Below are 22,643 nucleotides of genomic sequence, written 5' to 3' on the forward strand. Positions count from 1 at the left end.
ATTGGATTGTTGAACTTAATTATCTGATAGCAGTCACTGAATCTGAACCATATTTGCTGTGTAATTTCCTGGCAAGAATATTCAGTCTCTGGAGACCAGATGATAAACCATCCTTCCCACCTCTCAGCATGGTGGTGGAGGACCACGAGGGCAGGATATTGCTACATTGTTTAGTAGTCACTGTTTTGGGTATTTTTGTTTAACTCTTTTTCTCTGCTATAAGAGGGGTTTCAGATTTGAGGGTGAAGGGAAGTATTTCCTGAAATGAAAGGCATCAATAATATTTATTTGAAAAAAAAAAACCAAACATTCAGATCCCTTTCCCCTAAACTATACCTATAGCCGTGAATGACACTTCAGTAATGTAAATTTTTGGGCTCCAAGCCAAGGCCTTTGCTACTAAGCCTTTGGTCAATGGCTTACTACAGTAGTGTCTCCTGTAGATCTGGTTTCTATGTAGAATTCTACTAGTTTACGTGAAATCTCCTCTGGGGGTATTCTTGTGTGAGCAGAGCTTTGGTATGGCAATGTTAATGATCAAATAGTCTTGTCTCAGACAGAACAGTCTGAGAACTACATTTATCTGTAAACAGATTGAAGTAGGCTCAAACTGGGTAGCTAGGTGGCATAATGAATAGAGTGCAAGGCCTTGGGTCAGGAAGACTCATCTTCTGAGTTCAAATCTGGTCTCAAACACTTTCTAGCTGTGTGACCCTCTGCAAGTCACTTCCCCCTGTTTGTCTCTGTTTCCTCATCTGTAAATTGGGCTGGAGAAGGGATTTGCAAACTACTTCTGCATCTTTGCCAAGAAAACCCCAAAGGGGTAACAAACAGTCAGGAAAAATGACTCAAGAAGAACAAGATTCATATCCTCATCCTTGGGGGGAACAGGACAGACATTGCAAAGATTAGGGGCAATTACCAGGGCCTGAGAGAAGAGCCCTCAGAGAAGGAAAAATGACCATAGGCTAAGATCCAATAGAAGGTAAACTCAAGGCAAGGAAACTCAAGGCAAGGCCAGCACATACCAAAGTTCCTCAGTTACATGGAATTCAACAAGGGGAGATGGGAAGCATGAATGGAGTCCAAAGTTAGAAGAGTTAGCACAGAGTTAAGTAGAACTTGATACAAGAGAACAGGCAAATGTATGGAAAAGAGGGTTCCATGCAAATCAGAGCAGTTTTACAAATCAATGAAATCTTTATCTAAGCCATCATTGCTAATAAAACAGAAATGGAAACCAGGTTAAAGCACAGGAAAACTTTGGAGGTAAGATATGTTCTGTCTGCAACAAGAGGGGAAGACTAGTGAACACTTAACCACTTGCTATTGCAGTGACCAGTGGCTTTGACATCATTTCCTTGTGCCTCAGACTGTCCCATCTGGCCACTGAACACAGAGTGGGGCTGCAGTACGCAGAGCCCCAGTAGTGGGCCCACATCAGCTGTGCAGCCTTAGCATCTGCAAAGCTAAGAGTCTCCTGCAGACTCTTAATTTGAATTGCAACTTCCCCAAAGGCCACAGTGGGTTGGAGGTAAAGCAAAACAGAATTAATGTTGTTGTTGCTGTCGTTTTTCAGTTATATCCAAATCTTTATGACCCAATTTGGGATTTTCGTGGCAAATGTATACCACATGAAACTTTCTGATTCCCTTAGCTATTAATTAGTACCTTTCCCTTAAGAAATACCTTGCATCTCTTTCATATCTATTGTATGTGCCTATATACACATATATTTGTTGTTGTTCAGTCGTTTCCGACTCTTGGTGATCTCCTTTGGGGTTTTCTTGGCAGGGATACTGGGGTGGTTTGCCATTTCCTTCTCCAGCTCATTTTACAGATGAGAAAACTGAGGCAAATAAGTATAAAGACTTGCCCAGAGTCACACAGTTAGAGGATGCCTGAGGCTGGATTTGAACTTAGGTCTTCCTGAATCCAGGCCTGGCCCAATCCACTGCTTGTAGTAGAATTAATAACCAATACGTGATTATATCTGTTGAAACTACTCACCTTCCATCTGCATTCAGACTCAGACCATTTTTTCTTTTTCTTAAATTGCACATCCAGAGCCTATTTTTCATATATGTGTTCTGGATAGTACCTCTAGGATAGTTTCTCCTCTAGGCAAGGGGAAACAGCTCTGAGCCTTTAAACTTCAATTCATTCCTCTATCTCCCTGGAGCTCACAGTCAGGTAGGTGCTAGGAACTCTGCCAGGAAAATGTTTTTCCCCATTGCTACATAGCAAGCAGGGAAATACATTTGTCTCTAAGAAGTGCTTTCATTATATCCTCTAAATGTTGGTATTTTGTGTTATTATTGTCATTTTCCTTGATAATTTTTTTTACTATTTCTATAATTTCATCTTAGACTCAGTCATATGAAACATGTCATTTTTTAGGTTTTTTTAGGGCTGAATCTTTTAATTTTCCCTTGTTGTTTATTATTCTAACTATATGATGGTCTATAAAAATAATATTTTAAAATTTGGTTTTCTTCATTTATAAGTTCTTTATACCATAAAATGAGGATAAATTTTATAAATATTCCATACACATTTAGATAAAAACAAAAAAAATCCTTTCAATACTCGTCATATGTCTTTTTAAGTCTAATTTTTCTAGGCTTCTGTTGAACTAATGATAATAATAATGATGATGATAGCTACATTTATATAGTGCTTTAAGGTTTGCAAAGCCTTTTACAAATATTATCTCATTGTGTCCTTACAACAGTCCTGGAACATAGATGCTGTTATCGTCCCCATTTTACACATGAAACAGAGTCTGAGACAAGTTGAGTGACTTGCCCCACAGCTAGTAAGTGTCTGAGGCTGAATTTGAACTCAGGTCTTCTGACTCCAGATCTAGTTGTCTATCTACTACTCCACCTAGGGGCAATTCTGTAGCTTCTTTATTATTTGTGTTTCTCTTTGACTTATCATGTACTGAAAGTGAGGGTTTTATATTATATCCTAGAAGTAACAGGAATCCACCAGTTTATCGAGTTGGGGGGAAGGGAGGGTAGATGTGGCAGCATGATTGGACCTCCATTTTAGGTGAATCACTGTAGTGGCTGAATAGAAGAAGAACTGGAGTGGGGAAATACTTGTGGCAGGTAGACCAACCTGCAGGCTGTTGCGGTAGTCTAGGTTTGAGGAGATGAGGGCCTGCACTAGAGTAGTTGTGGTATCAAAAGAGAGGAGAGAGATTATATGACAGATGTTTCTAAGTTAGAAATGATAGAACTTGACACCTGATTGGATATGGGAGGTGAGAGATAGTGAGAAATCAAGGATAACACCTAGGTTGTGAGCCTCCATGGCTGGAGACTGTTAGCAGCCTCCACAGTAACAGGGAATTTAGAAATAGGGGAAGGTTTGAGGGGAAAAACAATGAGTTCAATTTTAAACATGTTGAGTTTGAGATGCCTATGGGATATCCAGTTCAAGATGTCTAATAGGAAGTTGGAGAAGTGAGACTGGAGGTTGGGAGTGAGATTAGAGCTAGACAAATACATCTGATAGTCACCTGCACAGAGATGATACTTGGAACCAGTTGGAGCTGATGAGATCACTAAGTGAAATAGAAAGGGAGAATAGAAGAGAATCTAGGAAAGATCCTTGGGAAACAATCCAAGTTAGCATGTGTTATGTGGATGAAGATCCAGCAAAGGAGACAGAGAACTGTCAAACAGGTAGGGAGAGAATGAAGAGAAAGCAGTGTCATGAAAGCCTAGAGAGAAACAGTGTCTAGGAGAAAAGGGTGATGGACAGTGTCAAAGACTACAGAGAAATCAAGAAGGATGAGAATTGAGAGAAGTTCACTAAACTTGGCAATTAAGACAGCCCTGGTAGCTTTGGAGGGAGCATGCAGTTCCATGATGAAGTCAGAAGCCAGATTGCTGAGAGTTAAGAAGAGGAAGTGAAGACAGTATTTGTAAGAAGGCTTCCTCTAGGAGTTTAGCCACAGGAGGAGGATGGATGGATCCAGGGAAGATGTTTTATGTTGGAGGAGTTATGGACATGTTTGTAGGTAGTAGGGAAGGTGTCAATAGACAGGGAGCAGTTGCAAATTAATGAGAGACTGAGGATGGTAGAAGCAGCTATCTGCTGGGGTAGACATGATGGAATGAGGTCACTTTCAGCTCTGCTAAGATTAATCCATTCCTCTCCTGACCAATTCCATTCTTGCTTACCCCTTACCTAGCTTATTTTTACTGTGCTCTTTGGCACCTCTCTGCTCTAAACATACTTAACCTTTTTAAAAAAAATTGTAAATAGTATTTAATTTTTTCCAATTACATGTAAAGATAGTTTTCAACATTTATTTTTTATAAGATTTTGAGTTCCATTTTTTCTCCCTTCCTTCTTCTCCTCCCCCCCAAGATGGCAATCAATCTGATATAAAATATTCATGTGCAATCATGTTAAGCATATTTCTACATTATATAATCTTTTTAAAAAATTCTCATTTTTCCTTACTTTAATTGAAACTTCTCCTTCAAGGATACTATCCCTTAAAACACTCTTCAGTGTAGGTCACTTGTTCTTTCCCTCCCCAAAACTCACAGGGTCAAGAAGAGAGCTTGGTATACTCTATGTTTCCCAGACGAATCTGCTACTTGTCTCCTTCAAAGTTCATGTAATTGGATTTTACTATCTCGTTCATGTCATGTTATCTCCTCATTCCCAATTTATTCTCCACTTTTTTCACAGACTTTAGCACCTAACTTACTGTGTTTGCATAATGGACTATCTCAGAAGTAGTGAGTTCCCCATCACTAAAGTTTGTCAAGTGGAACCTAGATAATTACTTTCCAAAGAGGCTGCAGAAGGAATTTCTGTTAAGTTACAGATTGGCCTTGATGATCCGTGATTTTACTTTCAGCTCTGAAATTCTATGATTTATTTCCACCTCACCCTCTGGCATCATCTTTGGAGATTTCTTATTCATATTGAGGTTTTCTCTATCTTACTGTTACTTCTCATCTCATATAACTTTCCTATCCATTCCATTTTAGCCCTGCACTGGCCCAGTTAGACCTTTGCTCTCACTAGCATATGAAACTACACCAACTTTAAGGCCCTGACCTCTGAAATTTTACTTTCCGACCACAACCTTCAATCTTTCTACTTCTCTCACTCTCGTGAGCAGCACCTTGGTTATTATGGCATATTATTATGCTATATGCCATATTATGCCATATCCCTTTTCCCTCTCCTTGTTCTCCCTGTTTGTGTCTACTGCTTTGTCTTCACATGTTTATCTACCCAGTCCTGAGCCCATGGTCAGTCACTCTAGTGATTTGCTAGTAGCTACTTAGATCCCACCACCATGTCATCCCACCTCCACTCTCATTGTCTCTGACTTTCCACAATTTCCACTCTGCTAATCCTCAACCATATATAACTTCCACTATCAGATTTTTCAGTATTCTTTATCTGGGTAAAGTCACAAGAATATGCTGGTTTCATCCTCTCGAAATGTATAGTGTTTAACAGCAGAAGAGTCATTATTCCTGTAATCTGTCTTTTCTTGTCATTAAGGACAGCATGTTTTGCAGGAATCTCTGCATGACTTTGGATCAAAAGTTTCACATCACTTACTACTTAATTTCATATACCAAACTCAATACCTATTTAGAGGCAAACTGTCAAAGAATTCTTGGGTTTGGAGTCACCTAGTTTCTCAGTTCCAAAACTCCTTTTTATTGTTGTTATTCAGTCATTTCCAACTCTTTGTGACCTCATTTGGGATTTTCTTGGCAAAGATACTGGAGCGGTTTGCCATTTTCTTTTCTAGCTCATTTTACAGATGAAGAAAGTGAGGCATACAGGGTGACTTGCTCAGGGTCACACAGTAAGTGTCTGAGGTTGGATTTGAACTCAAGTCTTCCTGACTCCAGGCCCTTCACCATGCCACCTAGTTCCCATGAAGATGAGTAGAAGAGGAGAATGATTTAGGAACAAAACTAAACTGAGAGCAAGATTTGCTGTTCTTCCTTGCCTGGCTACATTCCTGGCTTTTCATATGTTTTAGTGGCTGGCAAATTTTTTTAGGCTTTTAGTCCATCTACCTACATCCTTTTCTTCTCCCATCCCCTTTGTCTTAGTTAGCCATGGCCAACTCTAGTTTCTTCACAGGGTCAAATTCCTTTGCAAAAATTCAGTTTCCCACAAATCACTGAATACTAAAGATCTCTGTGATCCTTAAGATTAAGCTCCAATAAGGTAGTTCTCAGATAATTGGTATTTGCTTGCTTATCTCTTATCTTTGCTCTACCTATTTCACATGAAGACTTCTTCCCTTGTACTCAACAATCCCATCAAGATTTTGACCCTCTTCTAATACTAAAACTTTACATGACCCTAAGAGAGCCAGTCCTAATATTCCCCATGGCCCCATCTCATGATGGCCAGGCATGAGAAAATAATTAGCTGAAACTCTGTAATCTTCCAAACAATTTTCCAGAGATCAAATTCAGAGAACAAATGAGTTCTCAGTTTTCCCCATTTTGAGCCAACATTGTTGGAATTTGCTGAAAGTTGTTTTCTTTCTCCAGTTTTTTTTTAAATTTTTTATTTATGGAATAAAACAAACATTTCCATAACATAGTATAATTTTTAAAAATTATTATACATGAAACTGCAAATCTATTATATACAACTTGCTATTACTTTTAAGTATATGATAAATTTATCATGTAATTTTTTTTCTTCCCTTATCCTCCCATTGCCTTAGAGATGGCTACCATATAGACACAAGTATGTATGTAAATTCATTTCATACATATATCCACTTTTCAGTTATTTTTTTCCTCTGGATGCAGATAGCATCTTTTTTCATATGCCCTTTATAGTTAATCTGAGTTTTTATAATAGATAAAACAACTTATTCATTCAAAGTCATTGTTAAAACAATATTGCTATTAATGTATACAATGTTCTTTTGATCTCTTAGTTCTGCTCATTTTGCTCTTCACTATTTTGTGCAAGTCTTTCCACATTTTTCCTAAAATCAATGAACTCATCATTTCTTATAGCACAGTAGTATTCCATCACAATCATATACCACAACTTGTTCAGCCATCCCCCAATTGAGTGTTTACTTATTCCCTCACATAAAGGGTCAGAAGCAGATATGTGATCAGCTGTTACAAGTGGATCCCCAGGCATGACAGGAAGACTGTAGGGCCGTCAAAGAGGAAGGGGAGCAGGATAGCTGTCATCGAATATTTAAAGGGCTCTCATGCTGAAGAGGGAATAGACTTGTTCTGCTTGGCCCAAAAGAGCAGCACTAGAAGTAATGAGTAGAAATTACAAAAAGGAAAATTTAGGTTTTCCAGCAGTAAAAATTTGCTAACAATTTGAGCTATACAGAAGTGGAATGGGCTGCCTTCACAGGTAGGGGCTCTTTCTCCTTAGAAGTCTTCAGGCTAGATCAGGGATGGAGAACCTGTGGCCTTGAGGCCACATGGGCCCTCTAGGCCGCAGGTTCCCCACTCTGGGCTAGATGATGCTTGTTTGGGAGGCAAGTGAGAATTTTTGTTCAAGTACAGGCTGGCCTAGCTGGCCTCTGAGATCCTTTCCACCTCTGAAATTCTATGCCCTTTGTGCCTTCCCACTTCATTATTTTCTGTATATAGCTTGTTCATACATAGTTGTTTGCATATTGTCTCCCCCATTAGACAGTAAGCTCCTTGACAACAAAGACTATTTTTTTTTTGCTTTCTTTGTAGCCCCAGCCCTTAGCACAGTCCCAGGCACATAGAAAGCATCTAACAAATGCTAATTGACCTGACTGATTCTCCTGTTCCAGAGCCAGGAGTGGACCTGAGTTCCCTGACTCCAAAGCCTGGTGTTTTTAAAATTTCATCTCACTACCTTCACGGATGGCTAAAAATAAAACTCAGGTCAAGTTGGGGGAGAGTAGAAGTTTAACCAGAATAGTATTATTATCATATTTTACGATGAAAAAACTAAGGCTGAGGGAAGTTGAGAGACTTTCCCATGGTCATATAGCTTTTAAGTGATTTGAGGAGGTATTTGTACTCCCAGCTCCAAACCCCAGCACTCCCTCCATTATATACCATACTGCTTCTTCATGAGAGTTTCTCAAAGGTTTCACATTTAGACACACCAATATGCACATAATTAAAGAAGATATATAACCCCGTTTGTCTAACCACATACAAACACAAAGATACACATATGGATTTAACAGTGACCATGACATGCAGTTTTTCCAACTCCAGCCAGCCTCCTACAATCTTCAAAAGAGAACTCACAAATCATTAGGAAGTCAGGCTTCTTCCTCTTAGATGCTGTTCAATACTTTGGAAAATGTCTCCTGTGATGGGACATGGTATCCAGAATGCTCCTGCCTCTTGGCAAAATGTAAAGCCTTGTAATCAGGGCATATCCAGTCTCCAGGTTGTTGCTGAGTACAATTCCTTTCTCAAAGGACTCATCCTTCACTTCCTCTTTTAGATTCTTTCCACGACCCATTTGATTCCTGCCTACCTAAGTAAGCTAAGTCTTGGGGGCGGGGGGGTTTGACTGAGGGACACAGCTCCCTCACTGTCTTGCAGATGAGGTGCCCCACACTTACATAGCATAAAAATCAGTCTTGATTTTTTCTAGCAGGAGGAATCCCTTGCTCTTCTTTCTGTGTCTTTCCAAGTTTGAGAGGTTTCCCAGGCCTTCTTAACTCAGTACTCCTCGCTGTTTTGCCATATTTAATCTGATTTTTTTTTAAATCCCAAATTACTCAGGCTCTCATTGATTGGCCCACAATAGGTCCCAGACCAGACCTTACTTGGTCATTGTTGAGTTCTGCTTGGTTCAGAATGAATGTAAATAGCAATTGTTTCTGTTTTGGCCATAAACCTTGAGGGTCTTCCTCTCCCAGATTTTATTTATTTACTTTTGGGTAAGGTAAAGAGACCGTTCCCTGCCTTATTTCTTAGTAAGCCTTAATCACTGAATGGGCATTGCCTCAGTCAAACTGAGACCTGTTAAAGACCTTTGCTTGAAAAGGCCAAGGTCCCCCACTGCATCCTTGACCATCTCCAGTTGTCCAGATCTATAGAAAGTAAGGCTGGTGACTTTGTACAACCCTCCCTCACTTAAATCCAATTCACTTACATTTCATGGCATCACTTCCCTGATATCGTGGTCTGGTTGTCTTCTCAGGCTAGGGGTGTGTTAGGCTTCATTCCTTTGGAGGAATCTATCATTTATTTCCTTTCCTATTCCTCAGGCAAAGAATAGTGCTTTGCAAATCTTAAAGTGCTGTACATATAAATGTGAATTATCATTATCATCAACAGATATTCTCCTGGAGCTCCCTCTGGAAGAACTGAGGCATCAAAGAGCTGCATTGTCCCTGAAAGTGCCCTCTTATGAGTTGCAGAGTGGGGGAAAAAAATCTTTGCCTCACCTATATTAAAAGTAAGATTTCCAAGATCTATAGTGAACTGATACAAATATAAGACCATGAGTCATTCTTCACTAGATAAATGGGCACAGGATATATTATCTTAGCAAAGTTTATTATCCTTGATTGTTTTTCTTTATTATGAGGTAGTAAGGAGGGTGGTAAGGGGAGGTAGAGCAGGAAAGGCATATAAGGAAATTATTATAATAAGGAAATGAATACAAATTAAAGTTTGTTTATTTTTAAAGCTCCTTCATGCCTAACTTTCCTTAATGCCCTAGGCTTTCCTCTGTGTGCTCAGCCAGGTTTTGCAGAGACTTTGAGTCAGCAACAGAATTCACAAACTGCTATAAGTATGACATTCCTCCATCCAAACAAACAAACAAACAAGCTGTGTCTCATGCTTATTTTGGATATCATGAATTTCTTCCTCTTGTGACTGGTGTTCAGTCTGTAAGAGCTGATATTCCCCTGTGGAAAATGCTTAAAGGAATTCTATCAAGCTCTAGATGAGAACAGGTAGTGAGATAGATGCCATTGAGTCAGATTATTTTAATCAACTCCCTTTGAATGTTTACATTTATTGATATCCATCTCAATCTACTTTGTTCAGGAAGGTTGCTGAATGTTATGTATGTGTGACTCATATGTGGATACCCTTATGAAAACTGGCTATAGTGTAAACTTTCTAGTTAGAGCCACACCTCCTTTCCAGGCTCACTCTCCTCCACCAAATGACCTAATACATTTTTTTCCTAAAACTTTTTCAGATTTTGGGGTTTGTTTTTGTGAACAACAGTTTATTTATATAACAAGAATAGAACAGTAACATAAAGCATAATTTGAAATGTTACAGTGACCAATTTTATTCCTAGAGGAAAGATGAAGAAATACACCCTCTTTCTTTACTTGGAGATGTGTATGGATGGGGGGAATTATGACTACAGACTATGGCACTGATTGTTGGATTTAGTTGCTATGTAAAGTTGTTTTTGTTCAAGTTTTTCTTTGTTAAAAGGGAAGACTCATTGGGTTAGGTGGGGTACATTTCTAGAAAAAAAACAAAACAAAACTGAAGAATCAGAGACTGTTTGTTGCTGGTCAGTTGTGTCTGACTCCTCATAACCCCATTTGGGGTTTTCTTGGCAAAGATACTGGAGTGGTTTGCTATTTTCATCTGCAAATCGTTGTCCAGATAAGGAACTGAGGCAGAGTTGTGACTTGCCCTGGGTCACACAGCTAGTAAGTGTCTGAGGCCAGATTTGAACTGATGAAGATGAGTCTTCCTGCCTCCAGGCCTGGTGCTCTATCCACTATACCACGTAACTGCTCTCAGATTACCATTGCTTTTGTAATATACCATTCCATTCCTTTCTGCAATTTCACATAGTTTATGGAATAATCTTGTGTCATTCAAATTTCTTTTCCTTCATAATCAAAGGTCTTCCTACTGGTTGCTTGCATATTTTTCCACTGAAATTGTTGTTTGTGTGACAATTGTGTACCTTGGAGTTTGAAATGTTTTTATTGTTTTTTTTTTGTCTTTCTAGTGGTGTTCTTGTGGATTCTTTCCACTGATGTTTGTCTGTATTCAAAAGTCCTGGATAATTTTCCTTTATTATTATCTATGTCATAGTATTCAGGTTTTGTTTTTTTGTTTTTTGAAGTCTGTGGTCTTTTGGGAAATCTAGGATCCTGAAGTTATATCTATGCATCCTTTTTTCAAGGTCAGACACTTTGGCTTATATAGAATTCATGCATTAAAAAAAATTGTTGTCCTTTGTTTCTCTTCTTCCATGTCAATATTTTTGCTTTATAATCTATTACTCTCTTTCACTTTTTAAAAGAAATTCTACATCATGGATTCATTTTTCCCCCCTAATTTCCTGATTGAATTTTAAAATTCTACATTGAGTGCTCTAAGTTCTGACCTAAATTCATTCCTCATTTCTTCTTTTATGAATTTCATTTCTCTTTTGAATAATTTTGTAGTTTCTTGTTGTTGTTCATGGTATCTTGGGAGTCTCTAGAACTCTGTATTTCATCAGGCATTGGTTAACTTTCTTTTGTATTAATATTTGTCAAGAGTTTTATATTCTCTTAGAGGTTTCATTTGCTGCTTCATTCTTCTTTCTGGTTTTAGGATTCTCTTTGTTGATTTATCAGCTTTTGCCATCAAGCTTTTATTTGGGTGTTTTATTTTGGAATCATTGGTGTTTCAGTTTTGGTTTTTGTTTTGTTTTACTTCTATTCAATTTCTAGCTCTTTTCCCTTTGCTCGTGGCTAGACTTTCAAGGTTGGTCTGCAAGGCTATTCTTAGCATACTCATGTTGGGGAAATATAGGGTAGGCTGACCTTGGTCCTTGCCCTGAGTACTGTCTAGTGGGACAGGCTTGACTCCAACTGGGTCAAGGCTTTGTACTTTAGCCTTTAGACTTTGTGCTGTCTTCCTGTTTTGATTTCTTCCTCTATTCTCCTTTCTTATGGCTAGGCAGAACCAGCATCTCTTGCTTGTTGCAGGGTAGACAGAGAGTGAGTAGGGGTGGGTGAGGGTATTAGTCAGTCTCTGAGGTCTTATGATGTGCCTTACCTAGGACTGAGCCCCAGTCAAAAGGTAGCCTGCTGAATTCCTTTTCTGCTTCTATGTTAGTGATCCTATTTTTCCAGAGCAAAAATCAAGACATTATCTTTCTAAGAGATATTTCTTTTGTAAAACCTCATTAAAAATACAATTTATTTGATTGAAGTCGGGATTAAACCAAAAAGTCTGGGATTCATTTCAGCTCTGACATTGTAAAAATAGTGGCCAGCTGGAATCCTATGTTCAGTTTCTATCATTACTCTGTTGACTGGAGGAAAGATGCAAGGGGACCTGTGGTTTCCTTTTTTATTTCACCCAACTGATATTTCCCAACTGGCATTTGTAACTAATGCAGGTTGGTACCTTGTCTGCAATTTAAAGTCTGAGAGCTGCCTAGAACCTTGATAGATTAAATGACTTGGCCAGGGTAACACAAGACATTTATATACCACTAAAATCCACAGAATTCTTTACATATCTTATCTCATCAGATCTTCACAAACAATCCACTGTGATAGGAAAGTAGTCCTTTTTATAGATGAGGAAACTGAGGCATAGAGAAGTGAATTAACTTGTCCAAATTCTCACAAGAGATGAATGTCAGAGGGGGCATCTGAAGCTGACTATGATTCCAAATTTAGAGCTAACATCCAAATAATTAATCTCTGACACTGGGCAAAGGCAGCTAGGTGGCGCAGTAGATAGAGTGCCAGTCCTGGAGAAAGAAAGACCTCTCAGTTCAAATCTGGCCTCAGACAGTTACTAATTGTGTGACTTGGGCAAGTCACTTAACCCTGTTTGCCTCAGTCTCCTCATCTGCAAAATGAGATGGAGAATAAAACAACAAACCGCTCCAGTATCTTTGCCAAGAAAACTCCAAATGGGGTCATGAAGAGTTTGCAAACAACTGAACAATAACAACAAATATTGGGCAAGTTGTTTTAGGGAAAAAAGAAATATGAGGCAAGGTCCCTGACCTTAAGAATTTGGAATCTATTGGGCGACAAGTCTAATATACATGAAATAACTGAAAAATAAGATAGGATGTAATTAAGTGGTAGATTATGTGATGCATAATCCCCCAGGCATGAGGTACTACAGATGCTCAATAAGAAACAGAAATGAGATAAATGTGGGCTATAATAGCTTGGAAGATAGAGGATTTGATCTGAGACCTAAAGAATAGGTAGTTTGATTAGACAAAGAGAAAGGAGAAGAAGTGATTCTATGGAGGATCTACCTGAATGATGGCATGGAGATAAAACCCAAGTATAGTATGGTGAAGATACTAATGAAAAGAATGGAGAGGTGATGAGAATGGCAGAAATGAATTTGAAAGTCATACGTAGTCATCTTGAAAGTTAATCAGATGATCTGAGTTTTTCATAGGATAGGAGATCAGAAACCATGGAAAATTTGAGTAAAAGAATGGTATAAAGGAATGTGGGAAATAAATCTACCAAAAGGATCTAAATATTGCTTTAACTCAGGGTTTCTTAACCTTTTTGTGTTGAGACTCCTTTGGAAGTCTGGTAAAGTCTACGGATCCATCCTCAGAATGTTTTTTTAAAGCATAAAATAAAATATGTAGGATTACAAATGAAGCCAATTGTATTGGTAATTTTTTAAGTTCATGCTTTCATGTTAAGAATCCCTGCTTTACAGGCGAGAGCCAAGATGGCAGAGTAAAAGCAGCGACTTGCTTGAGCTCTCCCCCAAACCCCTCCAAATAAATACCTGTAAAAAAATGGCTCTAAACAAATTCTAGAGCAGCAGAACCAACAAAAAGACAGAAAACAAATTTCCAGCCCAAGACAACCTGGATGGGTTATCAGAGAGATATATCGCACAGGCAGGGAGAGCAATGTAGTTCGGCATGGGCACACAGGCAAAACAGACCTCAGCGAACCTGGAGTAGGCCTCAGAGGACTGAATCATGGGCAGCTGTGGTAGTTTCCAGACTTCTCAACCCCAAAACACCAAAGACAACTTAGCAGGTCGGTAGGAAAAGTCTGTGACTGCAGTGAGAGAGAAGCTTGGTCCCAACCCCAGTCCTTGCATACGGTGGCTGCTTCCAGAGCTTCTGGCCCACAGACTGAGGGGGAATCAAGTGGCAGATCAGAGGGGGATTGCAGGGATCTCTTTGCTGGTACAGGATTCTCTTGCATTGCCTGTGTTTGGATCTGGGTCATAGTTCTAGGTGGTGGTCCTGGGGCAAAGAGGATTGCTGGCATGGTGGAGCTTGTAGTGGTGATAGAGAGAAAATCCTCCTCACAGTTCCAAGGTAGAAAAGAGTGCTTGTGGTCACTCATAGACCAGAGCACAGGCCAGGACAGGAGTAAACACCTCAACCCTTATCATATCACCTTAGAAGAACTGAAAATTTACAGGTCCCTAGAAGTATCACTGAAAACAGCTGCACAAAACCCTCAAATCTTGGGACAGTACATTCTCCACACTGGAAGCAGACCTCTACCTTAACAAAGAGTTTATAACTCAAGTAATTGTCTGGGATCATGAGTAAACTTCATAAAAAAAGGTCAGACCATAGAATCTTTCTTTGGTGACCAAGAAGATTGAAACATACAACCAGAAGAAGACAACAAAGTCAAAGCTCCTACATCCAAAGCCTCCAAGAAAAATACGAATTGGTCCCAGGCCATGGAAGAGCTCAAAAAGGATTTTGAGAAGCAAGTAAGAGAAGTAGAGGAAAAACTGAGAGTGATACAAGAAAATCATGAAAAACAAGCTTACTAAAGGAGACCCCAAAAATACTGAAGAAAATAACACCTGGGGGCAGCTAAGTGGCACAGTGGATAGAGCACTGGCCCTGAAGTCAGGAGGACCTGAATTCAAATCCAGCCTCAGACCAAACACTTGACACTTACTAGCTGTGTGACCCTGGGCAAGTCACTTAACCTCAATTGCCTAAAAATAAATAAATAAATAAAATAATAAAATAACACCTTAAAAATAGCCTAGGGGTAGCTAGGTGGTGCAGTGGATAGAGCACTGGCCCTGAAGTCAGGAGAACCGGAGTTCAAATCCAGCCTCATACCAAACACTTGCCACTTAATAGCTGGGCAAGTCACTTAACCCCAATTACCTAAAAATTAAAAAAAAAATTTTAAATAATAGCCTAACCCAAATGGCAAAAGAGGTCCAAAAAGCCAATGAGAAGAATGCCTTAAAAAGCAAAATTGGCTGAATGGAAAAGGAAGTCCAAAAACTCACTGAAGGAAATACTTCCTTAAAAATTAGAATGGAACAATTGGAAGCTAGTGACTTTATGAGAAATTAAGACATTGTAAAACAAAGCCAGAAGAATGAAAAAATAGAAAACAATGTGAAATATCTCATTAGAAAAACAACTGACCTGGAAAATAGATCCAGGAGAGAGAATTTAAAAATTATTGGACTATCTGAAAGCCATGATCAAAAAAAGAGCCTAGACATCATCTTTCAAGAAATTATCAAGGAAAACAGCCCTGATATTTTAGAACCAGAGGGAAAAATAGAAGTGGAAAGAATCCACTGATCACCTCCTGAAAGAGATCCCCAAAGGAAAACTCCTAGGAATATTGTAGTGTAATGCCCGAGTTCCCAGGTCAAGAAGAAAATATTACAAGCAGCCAGAAAGAAACAATTCAAATATTGTAGAAACACAATCAGGATAACACAAGATTTAGCAGCTTCTACATTAAGGGACCAGAGGGCTTGGAATATAATATTCCAGAGGTCAAAGGAGATAGGATTACAATCTAGAATCACCTACCCAGCAAAACTGAGTATAATCCTTCAGGGGGAGGAAATGGACATTCAGTAAAATAGAAGACTTTCAAGCATTCTTGATGAAAAGACCACACCTGAATAGAAAATTCGACTTTCAAATACAGGTCAAGAGAAACATGAAGAGGTAAACAGCAAAGAGAAATCATAAGGGACTTATTAAGGTTGAACTGTTTACATTCCTGCATGGAAAGATGATATTTGTAACTCATGAGACCTTTGTCAGTATTAGGGTAGTTGGAAGGAAAAAATTCTATATATGTATACATATAGATAGATAAATAGAGGGCACAGGGTGAATCGAAGATGAAGGGGTGATATTAGGAGAATAAAATTAAGGGGCGAGAGAAGATTATACTGGGAGAAGGAGAAAGGGAGAGGTAGAATGGGGTAAATTATCTCACATGAAACAGAGAAGGCTTTTACAGTGGAGGGGAAATGGGGGAAGGTGAGAGCGAATGAGTGAATACCATACACATTCAATTGGGTATGGAAATCTATTTTACCTTACAGGAAAATGGGGGGGGGAAGGGGACAAGAGAACAGGGGGATGTTGGGGGGGCAGATTGGGGGAAGAAGTAATCAGAAGCAAGCAATTCTGAGGAAGGATAGGGTCAAAAGAGAGAATAGAATAAATGAGGGCTGGGATAGGATGAAGGGAAATATACTTAGTTTTTCACATGACTACTGTGGAAGTGTTTTGCATGCTACACATGTATAACCTGTATCGAGTTGCTTGCCTTCTCAATGAGGGTGGGAGGGAAAGGAGGGAGAAATTTGGAACCAAAATTTTAAAAACAAATGTTAAAAATTGTTTTCACATGCAACTGGGAAATAAGATATACAGGGATATAGAAGGGAAGGCAGATTAGGGGAAGAGGTATTCAGAATGCATGCCATCTTGGGGTGAGGGGAGGGATGAGATGGGGAGAAAATTTGGAACTTAAAATCTTGTGGAAGTGAATGTTGAAAACTAAAATAAATAAATGAATAAAAAAAAGAGAAAAAAAGAATCCCTGCTTTAACGTAAATATTTAACCTGTCCTACACACACACACAGACACATGTATATATATACACGTATATGTATATATGTATGTATGTATATTTAATCTGTTAAGACATGGGAATTCAAAGGCACTGGTATTGACTTAATGTGCTGTTTACAATACTGAGTATGGTGTCACATGGGACAGTGACAGGGACTAGACCTATGATCTCACTGGTAGGGGAAATTCAACATAAGGAACTTCTTCCACTAATGCAGGCTAGCATCATCTCTACAACTTGTAATCTTAGAAAGCACCATATGGATACTTCAATATTTTCAAGCATAATCATCTTAACCCAGACATAATTACTAATTCATATCATGTTATTAAAAGATTGTTTTTAAAAGGTCATTTGTTGTTCAGTTGTTTTTCAGTCATGTCCGACTCTTTGTGATCACATTTGGGGTTTTCTTGGCAAAGATAATGGAGTGGTTTGCCATTTCTTTTCCAGAAGCTAGGCAATGCAGTGGACAGAGTGCCAGGCCTGGAATCAGGAAAACTCATCTCCATGAGTCAAATCTGGCCTCAGACCCTTATAAGCTGTGTGACCTTGGGCAAGTAAGTCATTTAACCCTCTTTGCCTCAGTTTCTCATTTGTAAAAATGATCTGGAGAAGGAAATGTCAAACCACTCCAGTATCTTTGCCAAGAAAATCCTAAGGGGTCATGAAAAGTCTGATACAACTGAAATGTCATTTATTTCTTTCAAATTTTGAAGCCTCTACTAAAATTATGCTCCAATGCTTCTAAAGTATGTTCTCAAAGGTTAGTTTATTCCTTGCCATCTTTTCAACAACCGCTTTTGGATACTGTAGGACTTAAAACCTTTATGCTTTAGTATACCTTCTCTATGCCCTCCAACACCCTCATCCTAATAAGTATTTCAGGGTATGCTGGTAAATATTTAACAACCAGACTCTGAAAAAAAAATGTAGACAGGACACACTTTTAAATCTAATCTGCATTATTAATATTTTACCCATCACTTAAAAAAAATCTAGACAATCATCAAAACCGTAAATCAATTGTTTAATTAGCACTTACTGATTTTTAAATGCTCACACTGAAAATTTTAAATTGGTTAGAGCCAACTCCAGCACACCACTGGCTAAAATTTGAAATGCACTTTGCAAATATTATCTCATTTTGTTGTCATAACAACCTTGGGAGATAGGTGGCCCACTATACCTGAGTGGCTCTAAATAGGTTTGTTTATTCATCCAGATCTTTTTCACCACCCCACTTTGTAATTCCGGAACCATAATTAAATCAATACTATTACTGCTACTGAAAACTATGTGGCAGCCTTCTCCCTCTGACTCTACTCACCATCTCTGTACCTTTGGAAACCAAAACACCCATTCCAGTGCTCCCCTATGTGTTATCTCACTCATTAGAATACAAATTTCAGGTTGGCAAGGCTTGTCTCTACTTTTGCATTTGTATTCCTAGTGTTTAGCATATTGTAAATGCTTAGTGCTTTTAAATTTATTTATTCAAAGGCTACAGAAGCAGAACCCATGCAGTAAAAGGTTCTCCCAAGGCAGAAATGTTTCAAATAAAGACCCAGTAATATATGGTATCTGCAATCTGAGGACTAGTCTAGATAAGTTTGGAATGCTAGCACTATTGGGTTGGTCACTGGATAAATTTTTCAGTTAAAATCACTGATTAAAAAAAAATACAACCAAAAAAACCCCCAATATTTAATGATACATAGATTGCTTGGAAGATCCTTGATGTAATTTTGAAATAGTTGAGAGTCCAAGGGATCTGTAATAATAATCGCTAGCAAGCATTTATAGAGTACTTTAAACAGGAGTATGCTGGGAAATGTTTGACAACCAGAGCTCAGAAGAAAAAAATATAGACAAAAAATGTAAACAGGACACACTTTTAAGTTTAATCTGCATTATTAGCATTTTATCCATTACTTTTAAAAATCTAGACAATCAACAAAACAACAAATCAATCTTCTGTTTTATTAGCATTTGCTGATTTCTGAGATGTAAATGATCACAATGAAAATTTTAAATTGGTTGGAGTGAGTTCCAATACACCACTGGTTAAGGTTTGAAAAGCACTTTACAAATATCATCTCATTTTATTGTCACAGCAACCTTCGGAGATAGGGACTATTATAATCCCCACTTTACATGTAAGGAAACTGAGGTTGAGCTTAAGTGACTAGCCCAGGGTCACACAGCTAGTAAGTGGCTGAGACTGGATTTGAACTCAGGTTTTCCTGATTTGGAGCCCACTGTGCCACTTTGCCACCTAACTGCCTACGTCCTAAGAGTTCATCAATGTAGTTAATTCCCTCCAATGATGAAGACCGAAATCCATCACTCCACCCCCCCTCCCCCATCCTATTCTTTATGTCTACCCTTACATTTGCCATGAGGTCCAATCAATGTGCTAGGAACTGTTCTTTTGACATTGCATGAATTCTAATGACCCACGTAGGGATGGTTATCCCTTGTTCTTGCCATATGACTGGTCTATCTCTTTTTCCAATTAATTATTTCTTTGATGACATCTTTTAGGCCAGAGATGTCAAAAAGAGTGGCACCTTTGTAGCCTGAAGTAGATTAAAATGTAATTGGGAAATGATTTACAAAATAAATAAAAATGCAATAAAACATGGATGTTAATATATGGTTTTCTAAATCAATATGCAACCCAGGGATGCTTATGTATGGTCTGGTGTTCCACCTCTTTCTATGAGTATGACACCACTGTTTTGCTTTGAATTATTCACAGCAAACTGAAGAAAGTTCTCATTTTCTTTCAACTCCTTTCTTTAAATCAATGAATTTTTATGTGAGAAGTGCCTTCATATAACGGCTTTTCTCAAAGGATTTTAATCAACCAGCCAATTAATAACACCAGCAACTTCTACACATTGTCCTATAAAGGTGGACAGCAATATATTAATTTATTTCAATGAAAATATAACATAAAAGTCATTCAAAACAAAGACATAATCAGTAGTTTAAGGGCATGCCAAACAGGCCAGTGATCATCTATCAGCTTGAGGCTTCCCTCCAAACCATTCCCTCTGGAAAGTGTGTAGGACAGCTGTAGCTGACATGTAAACATCTATTCCTGAAAGATTTCTCCTGGCAAAGTGCAGTGTATTAAACAATCTTTTGCTTCCAGCTTATTCATTTAGATCTTCAGAATCTATTTTCTGACATCACTGGTTACAAGCTGGTTGGTCTTCCCTCTCTGATTGGTCACAGTTTATTCTTTAACTTTGGCAAAGTTGGTTCCCTTACATGTGACACAGGTATAACTTTGAATAAGCACAAATTACAGAAGAAAAAATATCATTTTCTTACCTAAATATATACTATTGATTCTCTAGTAAGAATTTTAATCAGAAAAAAGCAGCAATCTAAAGTATTCATGGGATGCCAACATAGACTTCAGTCAAATGTTACTGAGGAGGATGGCTTTTGTCATAGTTGGAACATTCTCCTGATCACAGTAAATGGCCTAAGATGCCACAGTGTAATACAAAATGATTGACTCCTCCTCTAAAGAAAAAAAAATTGTGGCTTCTACTCTTCCTTTTGAGTAGGTTCCAGCTTCAAAAATGCATGAAATGTTTTAACAGGAGGAACCAGTTACCAAAGAACCTGTAACATTTCCTCTCAAGGTGGTTGGCCAATTTCCTTTGCCTTCAACTTGGTCTCAATTTGGTCCCCTAACCTGAAGCCTCCATGTCCTGACAGCAATTCTGGAAAACTCAGGTGCAGGTATCTTAAACCCTGATTGCGTCACATTAAAAGAATGAGGTTATGCAATTCTCTATAACCACTACAATTACTAGTGCTGAGGTAACTGCCTCGATTGATTTTCAGGGACTTAGAATCTTCTTCCTATGATTGAATGCCCAGAGTTACTTGCTTTGTTTTATTAAAAAGGAAAATGGAAACAAAATCTGTACTGTTTTATATTCCTCTAGCTGATACCACCTGACAAAGCTATTTTATACTGGCTCAAGGTAAACCTCTGCTAGACAGAGTAGAATCTACTCTCTGGGATGCTCCTATTAAGAAGGCATGGAAGAAATCACAGGAAGGTGTAGTGATTAGCTCTGATACTACAGAGAGTTCAAGCAGCACTTAAGAATTCATTCCTTTTCAAATCCCACAGACATAAAAGTGCATTGTTTTCCCCATACACACAGAGAAGTAATCTATGCTTCAGTAAAGTTGAAATTTTCTTCATTTCACAGCTGCTCTCCAGCAAATACCCAGGCTGGCATCACAACTCCTTGCGCAGTGGGTAAATATAAAAGAGAGCTAATGACACAGAAAACCCAGAATTTGTAATGGAGAAAACACAATTTCACAGACTTTTTTCAATGAAGCAGACATCATTCAGTATTTCAAATCCTGCTCTATCCTTTGCTGGAGACATAAAAGTATACATAATCTATAGACTACAGAAAATCAAAGAGAGCAGTACTGAAGAACCAATGTCTGGCTTCAATTCTGCCAGCCTGGGTTTCGGGAAAAGAGAGCCAGATATCTAATTATTGCTAAAAATATATATGCGAGAAAGAACGTGGAATTTGTCTATATCTCATTGTGGCACTGTTATAAATCAGAAATGATTCCTTCTTGGGGGCGAACTCATTATGCTTTGTCGCAGACATAGAAACAAGAGCACTAGGCTTTTTTCTTTATATTTCAGCATGCATTGGATTTCTGATGTGTAGATATAACAAGAGTCTTCAATAAAATCAAGGCCCAGGCATTGTTTCTATAATATATCAATCGATGAAATTTGTAGAATGAAAAAAGTCACAGGTACACAACCAGTCCATAATCATTACTTGGAAACCAGCTTCTGCTTTGGCCAGTGTTTCATCTTGGGTGCCAAAATGTTCGTCATCATCTTTGAACTAATTCTTGAAAACTGAGATTTGACCAAGTCTTTAAGGAATAAAGAGCTTCCTTTCCAACCTGAAAGTCATTAATTAAGCATCTGTTCCTGCCTTGACTCTCTTGAATCCGGAGTCATGGAGGATCAAAGATACCAGCTTGACTGTACTGGAATTTCACTTTGGTTTAGGGCTCTTTCTCTAAGCCTCAGTTCCAGGCATTCTAAAGTAAGTGGATATGTTTTAAGCTCAAACTTGTTAGCAAACATATTTGGGGAGTCATACAGCCATTTTAAGTCACCGTTTCCAAAGATGCAAATTTCATGTACATAGTGACCTGCAAATGAAGACAGCAAGAAAAAAAAATTAAAAAACCAAATACTTGTTTTCAAAGGAGGGAGGGTGTGCATTTGATTTGTAGAAACATATTTTTTTTTGCTCCTTGACCACTTTGTGCCTAGCAGTGGTTAAGGTAGTATGCAAATGCAAGAGAAGTATGACATTATGATCCATGTTGATGGGGATCTTGCAATCTTAGAGAAGACATGGGTTCATACATTAAAAATTAAATGAGATAATGCAATAAGCCAGGATAGCAATATGTCTAATGGCATTTAAGTGGTGCTTCTTATAAGTACCTAACAGTGTAGAGAGGAGAGAAATCAATATAGACTAATGTGGCCAGCAAAATTGAATAGAAGAAGAGATCTTCTTAAAGGATGGGTAGTATCTGCCTATATGGAAAAAGCATTGGGGAATGACTGGACCAAAAGCCAGAGGAAATAATGTGCATAGAGTTATAGAGCAAAAAAAGGCACATTAGGATTTAATATCTGGAAGGAACTTAAAATAATGTATAACTTAATATGTTATATAAATGTCAGCT

At 38.3% G+C, this 22,643-nt stretch overlaps 1 protein-coding gene across 6 annotated transcripts in view; it reads right to left on the reverse strand.

Moving 5' to 3' along the window:
* LOC110192005 (N-acetyllactosaminide beta-1,6-N-acetylglucosaminyl-transferase-like) overlaps nt 1-22,643 on the reverse strand; it is a 278,024-nt gene that overhangs the window by 77,966 nt on the left and 177,415 nt on the right. For 3 of the 6 annotated variants that reach the window (XM_078153613.1, XM_078153612.1, XM_021009858.2), the window contains one exon: nt 18,741-22,094. The exons of the other annotated variants lie outside the window; for them this stretch is intronic. In XM_078153613.1, the coding sequence (XP_078009739.1) occupies nt 21,904-22,094 (191 nt within the window). In that variant the 3' untranslated portion in view covers nt 18,741-21,903. Of the gene's footprint in view, nt 1-18,740; nt 22,095-22,643 lie in introns of those variants that run through there. 6 annotated transcript variants of the gene reach the window in all.

The sequence above is a fragment of the Phascolarctos cinereus genome, unplaced genomic scaffold (assembly GCF_003287225.1).
Source record: "Phascolarctos cinereus isolate Bilbo 61053 unplaced genomic scaffold, phaCin_HiC Scaffold_4;HRSCAF=312, whole genome shotgun sequence".
Classification (NCBI taxonomy): domain Eukaryota; kingdom Metazoa; phylum Chordata; class Mammalia; order Diprotodontia; family Phascolarctidae; genus Phascolarctos; species Phascolarctos cinereus.